General features: G+C 36.4%; 1 protein-coding gene across 1 annotated transcript in view; it reads left to right on the forward strand.

The window, feature by feature from the left end:
- Window positions 1–8360, forward strand: part of PCNX4 (pecanex 4) — a gene marked incomplete at both ends in the record, with an annotated part of 29101 nt that extends 20741 nt beyond the window's left edge. Inside the window, one exon of the mRNA XM_079701122.1 lies at window positions 8109–8360. Within this exon, the coding sequence (XP_079557248.1) occupies window positions 8109–8360 (252 nt within the window). The remainder of the gene's footprint in view (window positions 1–8108) is intronic.
- Between the last annotated feature and the right edge of the window lie 3320 nt (window positions 8361–11680).

Consider the following 11680-nt stretch of genomic DNA (forward strand, 5'->3'; position numbering starts at 1 on the left):
AATAATGCTGCAATGAACATAGGGGTGCACATATTTCTTTTCTTTTTTTTTTAATTTATTTTTTATTTTTGGCTGCACTGGTTCTTTGTTGCTGTGCACAGGCTTTCTCTAGTTGCAGGGGGCGAGGGATACTCTTTGTTGCAGTGCGCGGGCTTCTCATTGAGGGGGTTTCTCTTTGTTGCAGAGTATGGGCTCTAGGCATGCAGGCTTCAGTAGTTGTGGCACTCGGGCTCAGTAGTTGTGGCCCATGGGCTTAGTTGCTCCATGGCATGTGGGATCTTCCCAGACCAGGGCTCGAACCCGTGTCCCCTGCATTGGCAGGTGGATTCTTAACCACTGTGCCACCAAGGAAGTCCTATATTTCTTTTAATTAGATAAATACCCAGGAGCAGAATTGCTGGATCATATGGTAGGTCTATTTTTAATTTTTTGAGGAATCTCCTTACTGTTTTTCATGGTGGCTGCACCAATTTACATTCCCACCAACAGTGCGTGAGGGTTCCTTTTTCTCCACATCCTCACCAACACTGTTATTCGTTGTTTTTTTGATAATAGCCATTCTGACAGGTGTGAGGTGATATCTCATTGTGGTTTTGATTTGCCTTGCTCTGATGATCAGTGATGTTGATCATCTTTTCATGTGCCTTTAGGCCATCTATACGTCTTCTTTGGAAAAATGTCTATTCAAGTCCTCTGCCCATTTTTAAATCGGGTTGTTTCTTTGTTTGATGTTGAGTTGTATGAGTTCTTTGTATGTTTTGGACATTCATGCCTTATCAGGTATATTATTTGCAAATATCTTCTGCCATTCAGTAAGTGGCCTTTTCGTTTAGTTTATAGTTTCCTTCACTGTGCAAAAGCTTTTTAGTTTGATGTAGTCCCATTTGTTTATTTTTGCTTTTGTTTCCTTTACCTGAGGAGACATATCAAAAATATGTATTGCTAAGTCTCATGTAAAATAACTTACTGCCTGTGTTTTCTTCTAGAGGTTTTATAGTTTCAGGTCTTACATTTAAGTCTTTAATCCATTTTGAATTTGTCTATGATATGAGAGAATACTCCAGTTTCATTCATTTGTACGTAGCTGTCCAGTTTTCCCAACACCATTTATTGAAGAGGCTGTCTTTTTCCCGCTGTATGTTTTTGTCCCCTTTGTCATAGATTAATCACCCACATATGTGTGGGTTCGTTTCTGGGCTCTCTGTTCTGTTCCATTGGTCTATGTACTATTTTTTTGCCAGTACCATACTTTTGATTACTGTAGCTTTGTAATATATTTTGAATTCAGAGAGTGTGATACCTGCAGCTTTGTTTCTTCTCAAGATTGTTTTGACTATTTGGGGTCTTTTATTATATGGCATAATAAAGGCCATATATGACAAACCCACAGCTAACATCATACTTAGTGGTGCAAAGCTGAAAGCATTTTCTCTAAGATCAGGAACAAGACAAGGACTTTCAGGCAAGACAATGCCCACTCTTTCCACTTTCATTCAACATAGTTTCAAAGTCCTAGCCACAGCAACCAGAGAAGAAAAAGAATCCACATTGGAAAGGAAGAAGTAAATCTATCACTGTTTGCTGATAACATGATACATTACATAGAAAACCCTAAAGACTCCACCAGAAAACTACTAGAGCTCATTAGTGAATTTGGTAAAGTTGCAGGATATAAAATTAATATACAGAAATCTCTTGCATTTCTGTACGCAAAAAAACCAAATATCAGAAAGAAAAATTTAGGGAACAATCCCATTTACCATTGCATCAAAAAGAATAAAATACCTAGGAATAAAGCTACCTAAGGAGGCAAAAGACCTGTACTCTGAAAACTGTATGATGCTGATGAAAGAAATTGAAGACAACACAGATGGAAAGATATACCGTGTTCTTGGATTGGAAGAATTGGTATTGTTAAAATAACTGTATTAACCAAGGCAATCTACAGATTCAGTGTAATCCCTATCAAATTAACAATGGCATTTTTCACAGACCTAGAACAAATAATTTTAAAATTTGTATGGAGAAACACAGAAGACCCTGAATAGCCAAAACAATCTTGAGAAAGAAGAACGAGCTGGAGGAATTATGCTCCCTGACTTCAGACTATACTATAAAGCTTCAGTAATCAAAATAGTATGGTACTGGCACAAAAACAGACACATAGATCAATGGAATAGGATAGAAAGCTCAGAAATAAGTCCATACACTTATAGTCAATTAATCTTCGACAAAGTAGGCAAGAATATACAATGGAGAAAAGATATTCTCTTCAATAAGTGGTGCTGGGAAAGCTGGACAACTGCATATAAAAGAATGAAATTAGAAATTCTCTAACACTGTATACAAAAATAAACTCAAAATGGATTAAAGACCTAAATTTAAGACCAGATACTATAAAACTCCTAGAGGAAAACATAGGCAGAACACTTTGAGATAAATCGCAGCAAATTTTTTGGATCTGTCTCCTAGAACAATGGAAATGAAAGGAAGATAAACAAATGGGACCTACTTTTTCACGCTAAGAAAACCATAAACAAAACTAAAAGGCAACCTATGGTTTGGGAGAAAATGTTTGCAAAACAATGAGACCAACAAGGGATTAATTTCCAAAATATGCAAACTCATACAGCTCAATATCAAAAAAACCAAACAACCCAATCAAAAATTGGGCAGGGGCTTCCCTGGTGGCGCAGTGGTTGAGAGTCTGCCTGCCGATGCAGGGGACACAGGTTCGTGCCCCGATCCGGGAAGATCCCACATGCCTCGGAGCGGCTGTGCCCGTGAGCCATGGCCGCTGGGCCTGCGCGTCCGGAGCCTGTGCTCCGCAACGGGAGAGGCCACAACAGTGAGAGGCCCGCGTACCGGAAAAAAAAAAAAAAATGGGCAGAAGACCTAAATAGACATTTCTCCAAAGAAGACATACAGGTGGCCAACTGGCACATGAAAGGATGCTCAACACTGCTAATTTTTAGAAAAATGCAAATCAAAACTACAGTGAGATATCACCTCACACCAGTCAAAATGGTCATCATCAAAAAGTCTACAAACAGGGGCTTCCCTGGTGGCGCAGTGGTTGAGAGTCTGCCTGCCGATGCAGGGGACACGGGTTCGTGTCCCGGTCCGGGAAGATCCCACATGCCGTGGAGCGGCTGGGCCCGTGAGCCATGGCTGCTGAGCCTGCGCGTCCGGAGCCTGTGCTCCGCAACGGGAGAGGCCACAACAGTGAGAGGCCCGCATACCGCAAAAAAAAAAAAAAAAAAAGAGAAAAAAAAAGTCTACAAACAATAAATGCTGGACAGGGTGTGGAGAAAATGGAACCCTCCTACACTATTGGTGGGAATGTAAACTGGTGCAGCTACTATGGAGAACAATATAGAAATTCCTTAATAAACTAAAACTAGAGTTACCATATGATCCAGCAATCCCACTCCTGGGCATATATCTGGAAAATACAAAAACTCTAATTCAAAAAGGTGCATACACCCCAGTGTTCATAACAGCACTATTATAATAGCCAAGACATGGAAGCAACCTAAATATCCATCGACAGATGAATGGATAAAGAAGATGTAGTATATATTGGGTTGGCCAAAAAGTTTGTTCAGGTTTTTCTGTAAGATGTTATGGGAAAACCCAAACGAACTTTCTGGCCAACCCAATTTACACACACACACATATATATACATGCACACATACATACATATACATACATAGATATATACACACAGTGGAATATTACTTAACCATAAAAAGAATGAAATAATGCCATTTGCAGCAATATGTTTGGACCTAGAGATTATCATACTAAGTGAAGTAAGTCAGACAGAGAAAGACAAGTATCATATCACTTATATGTGGAATATAAAATAATAATACAAATGAACTTACTTACAAAACAGAAATAGACTCACAGACATAGAAAACAAACTTATTTTTACCAAAGAGGAAAGGAGAGGAGGGATAAATTAGGAGTTTGGGATTAACAGACACACACTACTATATGTAAAATAGATAAACAACAAGGACCTACTATATCACACAGGGAACTATATTCAATATCTTGTAATAACCTATAATGGAAAAGAATCTGAAAAAGAATATATTATATATATGTATTTATGAATATGTATAACTGAATCACTTTGCTGAACACCTGAAACTTACACAACATTGTAAATCAACTATACCTTCCGTTTTTTAAAAAATCATATGATCATCTCAATAGATGCAGAAAAAGCTTTTGACAAAATTCAACATCCATTTATGATAAAAACTCTTTAACAGAGTGGGTATAAAGGGAACATACCTCAACATAATAAAGGCCATATATGAGAAGCCTAGAGCTAACATCATACTCAGTGCTGAAGAGCTGAAAGTATTTCCTCTAAGATAAGGAACATGACAAGGATTTCCACTCTCACCACTTTTATTCAACATAGTATTGAAAGTCCTAGCCACAGCAACCAGAGAAGAGAAAGAAATTAAAGGAATCGAAATTGGAAAGATAGAAGTAAAACTCACTGTTTGCAGATGATGTGATAGTATACATAGAAAATCCTAATGACACCACCAAAAAACTACTAGAATGCATCCATGAATTTGGTAAAGTTGCAGTATACAAACAATATACAGAAATATGTTGTATTTCTACACACTAATAATGAACTATCAGAAAGGCAAGTTAGGAAGACCTAGGAGTAAATTTTTGAAAGAATGTGAAAGACACTAAAAACTATAAGGCATCGATGAAAGAAATTGAAGACACAAATAAATGGAAAGATATTCCATGCTCATGGGTTGGAAGAATTAACATTGTTAAGATGTCCATACTACCCAAAGCAGTCTACAGATGCAGTGCAATCCCTGTCAAAATCCCAATGGCATTTTTCACAGAAATATAACAAACAATCCTAAACTTTGTATGGATCCACAGAAGATCCCAAATAGCCAAAGCAATCTTGAGAAGGAGCAAAACTGGAGGCATCATGCTTCCTGATTTCAAACTATATTACAAAGCCATAGTAATCAAAACAGTATGGTATTGGCATAAAAACAGACACATAGGTCAATGGAATAGAATAGAGAGCCCAGAAATAAACCCACATATATATGGTCAATTAATATATGACAAAAGAGCCAATAATATGCAATGGGGGAAAAGATGGTCTCTTCAATAAATGGTGTTATGAAAACTGGGCCACTGTCTTAATACTATACACAAACGCTAACTCAAAATGGATTAAAGACTTAAATGTAAGACCTGAAACTATAAAACTCCTAGAGGAAAACATAGGTGGTAGCTCCTTGACATCGGTCTTGGTAATGATTTTTTGGATTTGACAACAAAAGCAAAAATAAACAAGTGGGATTACTTCAAACTAAAAAGCTTCATTCAGGGACTTCCCTGGCAGTCCAGTGGTTAAGATTCTGCATTTCCACTGCAGGGGCACAGGTTTGATCCCTGGTTGGGGAACTAAGATCTTACATGCTGTGTGGCTCAGCAAAATAAAAAAATTAAATTAAAAAATAAAAATCTTCATTCAGCACAGCAAAGGAAATCATCAACAAAATGAAAAGACAATCTACAAAGTGGGAGAAATATTTGTAAAACATATATCTAATAAGGGGTTATTATGTTTTAAAATATATAAAAAACTCATATAACTCAATAGCAAAAAAAAAAAAAATCTGATTTTAAAATGGGCAGGGGATCTGAGTAGACTGAATATGAATTTTTCCAAAGAAGATATACAGTTTGCCAACAAGGATATGAAAAGGTTCTCAACATCACTAACCATCAGGGAAATGCAAATCAAAACCACTATCACCTCATAACCTGTTAGAATGGCTCTTATCAAAAAGATAGGAAATAACAAGTGTTGGCTAAGATGTGGAGAAAAGGGAATCCTTCTTTGGTGGGAATGTAAATTAATGCAGCCACTCTGGAAAACAATATGGATGTTCCTCAGAAAATTAAAAACAGAACTACCATATGATCCAGCCATTTCAATTTTGAATGTTTATTCAAAGGAAATGAAAACACTAATTCAGAACCATACCTGCACCCCCATGCTCAATGCAGCATTATTTTTAACAGCCAAGTCATGGAAATAACCTGTATACCTACGGATGTGTGGATAAAGAAAATACACACACACACACACACACACACACACACACACACAGAGGAATATTATTCATCCATAAAAAAGGAAATCTTGCCATTTGTGACAAAATGGATAAACCTTAAGGGTATTATGCTAAGTGAAATAAGTCAAAGATAAATATCATTTGATCTCACTTATATGTGGAATCTAAAAAATTAAAAAGAAAAAAACCAAACTCACAGACACAGAGAACAGATTGGTGGTTGCCAGAGGGTGGGAGTGGGTGCAATTGGTAAAGGTACAAACTTCCAGTTACAAAATAAATAAGACCTGGGGATGCAATGCACAGTGTGGTTAATAATATTGATTGTATATTGTTATATTGCTAAGAGAGTAGATCATAAAAGTTCTCATCTCAAGAAGTGATGGATGTTAATTAGACTTATTGTGATTATTTCACAATATATCCAAATATTGAATCATGTTGTACACCTGAAACTAATATGTCAATTGTATTTCAATTTAAAAAGGGAGGTAAAGGAAGGTATGGTGACAATCTCACATCAAATAGGGAAAGAATATCAATAGAGATAGAAATTATAAAAAAGAACTAAATGAAAAATATACTAGAGGGCTAGACCATAAATAGCATAACTTAACCCAATTTAAAAATAACAAAGGATTGTATAGACATTTCTTCAAAGGAAATGTACAAGTGGAACAATAAACACATGAAAAGATGCTCAACATCATTCATCATCAGCAAAATGCAAGTCAAAACCACAATGAGGGCTTCCCTGGTGGCGCAGTGGTTGAGAGTCCGCCTGCCAATGCAGGGGACACGGGTTCGTGCCCCGGTCCCGGAGGATCCCACATGCCGCAGAGCGGCTAGGCCTGTGAGCCATGGCCACTGAGCCTGCGCGTCCGGAGCCTGTGTTCCGCAACAGGAGAGGCCACAACAGAGAGGCCCGCATACCGCAAAAAAACCCCCAAAAAACAAAAAACCCCCACAATGACATCACTTCATAGTAGGATGTCTGAAATCAAAAAGTTAGATAATAAGCGTTGGTGAGGATATGGAGAAATTGGAACTCTGATACAGTGCTGGCAGAAATGTAAAATGGTGCTACCACTTCGGAAAACATTCTGGCATTTTCTCAACTAGACATAGAGTTACCATATGATCCAGTAATTCCGCTCCTGTATACCCAAGATAAATGAAAACATAAATCCACATGAAAATTCAAATATAGCAGCATTATTCATAACTGCTGAAAGATGGACACACCCAATGTCCATCAATTGATGAATGAATAAACAAATCGTGGTATATTCATTCTATGCAACATGAATCAACCTTGAAAACATGCTGAATTAAAGAAGCCAGTCACGAAAAACCACACGATTCCATTCATGTAAAATTTCCAAGACGAGGCAAATCAATACATTAGATTAGAAAATACATTAGTGGTTGCTAATGACTGGGGAAATTAAGGGATAGCAGGATAATAGCTAAAGAGTACAAGGTTTCTTTTTGAGGTCATGAAAATATTCTACAATTGTGGAGATAGTTGTATGTATCTGAACATACTAAAAAGTCATTGAATTATACATTTCACATCAGTAAATTATATGGAATGTGAACTATATCTCAATAAAGCTGCTTTTGAAAAGAGCCTACTGGATGATCGTTCACTGACTATTATTTATGACTTATGCATTGCTGAGGCCAGATGGGATGAGGGAATAGAGAGGAAAGTAAAGAGAAGTGAGTGCAGTGGCTATCAGGAAGTTTTTTTCTCTTGCACTTATTTGGAGAGCAATCAGATAGATGTGATTCTTGATTCTGAAGACAAGCAACTCGTGTACATTTTGATACACTACTTTCTGTTTAAGTTTGCCTAACTACAATGGAATTTTTCTCTCATTTTATAAATAAAGGCCTGAATATAATCTCTTTTCTTTTGCTTTCCCTCCCACCTCGTTTATTCTTTACAGGGAGTTTACACTGGGAGAGTACTTACCCTTCAAGAATTATTGATCCAAGTTGGGAAGTTAAATGCTGAAGCTGTTAGAGGTCAGTGGGCCAATCTTTCATGGGAATTGCTTTATGCCACCAATGATGATGAGGAACGTTATAGTATACAAGCTCATGCACTACTTTTAAGAAACCTTACAGTACAAGCGGCTGATCCTCCCCTGGGATATCCAATTTATTCTTCAAAACCTCTCCACATACATTTGTTTTAGAGCCCATTTTAACTTGTATTGTGAGCAAATGAGATGTCTAGAAAATTAATATGATTCCTCATAACTTCACTGGACTTCTCTCTCTCCTCCCACAGGTCAGATGCCTAAGAAAAGCTAAGCTCTATAAAGTTGATTCTCTTAGGTATCTTAATGGTTTAAAACAACAACTTTATGCCTAACATAGAAGTTAAAATTAGTTGGCCAGTATTTGTGCCCTATTGAGTGTGGTTGGCTTTGGTAAATATAAAACATTTGTGTAAGATTATATAATGAATTTTTTAATGCTTTCTTAAACGTGTGATAAGTGACTTGCCTTAGAGAAGTCAACAACTATGTAATTTTTACATGCTTAAAAGATACACATATCAGTGTTTTTAAGTCAAGATAATGGATCCTACTGAAGGTTACATAATGTATATATATTTATTTGAAATATTAAATTTTATAGTATTTTGAAACTTTGTGCTATTTTATTTTAATATTTAACAGGGTCTGTTTCCATATAATCCATTCATTTTCTTTTCATATACTTCAATTCAGAAACCTTAAAAATTTTCAATAAAATCTCTTCCAAAAAAAATCTTTTTTTTTTTCCAAGTATCCTTTTGATATGTTTGAAAGGAAAAGGTCATCCCATTCATCATGTGAATACTCACAGGATCAGCAACATTAAGGTAATCTGATTATGACTGTTAGAGGCCATTCTGTAGATCTGGCTCCTTATGCATTTCTTTTCAACTGAATATACTGCTTTGGAAGAACGACTTATCCGGTAGGACTACCAGTTACTAGTGTCTTAAGGTGTTTGAACTAAAGGCAGAAAGAGATCGGAGAAAATTTTTCATAATGTGATCAGGCTTTTATATTTTCACTGTTTTGCTGCTTAGAACTTTTTATAGGTACTTATAAGGAGGATGAACAATGAATCTGCATCATTTGGGACATGAATTTCCTCTACACCTTATTTATTTCCATCTATAGTACCCGTTATTTAATCTGCAGTAGCCTCCTGAGTAGGTAGTACAGTAATACATTCTCTTTAGTAATGATTGAAATTATTTGCAATGTACCAATTAGGTTTTTATTACTATTACTCCTTTATTAAGTGGAACAGTTCAATACAGCAGTGTTAAAGGATAGCTTTTTGGACTAATTTCAATTAATGAATTCATGAGATTCGTGTGTTAAGTCATTTTGGGGGAAGCAATGTAGTACAGTTGATAAGATAGGGTTTGGTGTTACATCTGAGTTCAGATCTCAGGCTTATGATTTATGTAACAGATTTATTAGCTGGAAAATTATATATATATACCTTTTTTGTCACCTAGGGAAATTTTCTCATATCATTAACAACACTAGTTATCAGTTTTAATGACTGTATAACATTGATAGATATGACAAATTATTAGACTGTCCCCCAAATAATGGGCATTTTAAGTTGTTTAAAGATTTTCAGTATTATAATAGTGCCAAGCCATGCTTTCCCTTTACCATGAATTTTTCTCAAACTGCCGCCATGTCCCTCCATTTCTTTTCATGGCCAAGTTTCCTCATCTTCATTCATCAAAACATTCCAGTCTGGATTCCATCTCTACTATCCCCCCAAATAAAGAAAGTTTTTATTAAAGTCATTATTTACTTTCATACTGTCAAACCAACTACTGCTGACCCTTGAACAACGTGGGTTTGAACTGTGCAGGTCCACTTGTACATGGATTTTTTCAGTAGTGAATACTAAGATACAAAGTCGATTGAATCCACAGATAAGGAGAAACCACGGATACAGAGGGCCCACTCTAAATTATATGCAGATTAAAACCCCAGCACTATTCGAGGGTAAACTATAGTTACTTTTATATTCTCGTCTTATTTGTCCTCTAAGTAGCATTTGACACATTTGACAACTCCTTGAATTTTTTTCTTTTGGGCTTCCCTGACACTACATTATCTTCATTTTCTTCCTGTCTCCCTGACTACTCCTTCTCAATCACCTTTGCTGCTTTTCCTTTTCTACCTGACGTCTAAATTTTGGAATTTCTTAACAACTGGTTCAGGCCCCCTCTTCTTACTCTACATTTCACCACAGACAATCTCATTCACTCCCAAGACCTAAAATATCATCAGTAAGTCGATGATGTTCAAATACATGTACTCAACCTCTCTTCTTAGCACTGAAGCTGTATATGTAACTATTTATCTCCATCTCATATATTCAAAATATCTGACCTGATTGAACTTGCCCTAATACCAGCTTTTCTGACTTCTACCTTAGTACTGCCTAGGTAATTCACATGAGACATCTCACAGAGAATTAGGAAAGCTGGGCAAAATAGTATTTTTAAGTCTGTTTAAAGGTATCAGAGAACCAAGAAGATAGTGAAGAATTATATCACCAACCAAGATCCCAGGCAAAATGAAACTTAAGAGACCTGAGCTCAGCATTTGAGCTGCTTTTCTTCTAGGAACATTTGCCAATTAAGGAAGAGGTGGCTGAGAAGATAACTAACACTTTTGGCAGACTTGCTACTAAGTTAGAGGGTTAAAAAATGGAGCCCACGGCTCTCCAAAGAAGGAGGGTGAACAAAAAAAATAGATGCATTTTCAATCTTTTCAATCCCTAAAACTGGATTAAGGTGACCCTGGATTTGTAGTGTACCTAGCTACTACCCAGAGCAAATGTACATCTTCTCTGGACCTTTTAAGTTATTTTTATAATTTTTCATATTTATGTTGGACAATCTAAAATAAAGCACCTGAGGAGATAAGACAACATGAGCAAAATCCAAGAGAAACAACAGACAATAGGAACAAACCCACAGGGGTTTATAACTGGAGGCTTTTTCCTCTTAATCCCCTTCACCTATTTTGCCCCCACCCCACAATAATCACCCATGTTTTCTCTGTGGCTGTGTGTCTGTTTTTTGTTTTCTTTTTTTAAATTACACATATTAGTGAGATCATGTGGTATTTTTCTTTGACATATTTCACTTAGCATAATACCCTCTAGATCCATCCATGTTGTATCAAGTGGCAAGATTTCTTTTTTTAATGGCTGAGTAATATTACATTGTATATATATACACAACATCTTCTTTATTCATCAATGGACACTTAGGTTGCTGCTGAAATTCTCAATCTTGTGTTTTATATCTTTAAATATACCAAACCTAATTTTCAAGCCTGTGTTTAATAATTCCATTATCTGGGATCCCCTGTGGACAAAATGAGCACTATCTTCTGTGCACATAAATTAAAGTATATGTAAACAGGATTGTTATAGTCATCATTTACTTTCTTCACTCATCACCGTGCTTCTAGGA

Source organism: Hyperoodon ampullatus (assembly GCF_949752795.1).
Source record: "Hyperoodon ampullatus genome assembly, chromosome: 3".
NCBI classification, from domain to species: Eukaryota; Metazoa; Chordata; class Mammalia; order Artiodactyla; family Ziphiidae; genus Hyperoodon; species Hyperoodon ampullatus.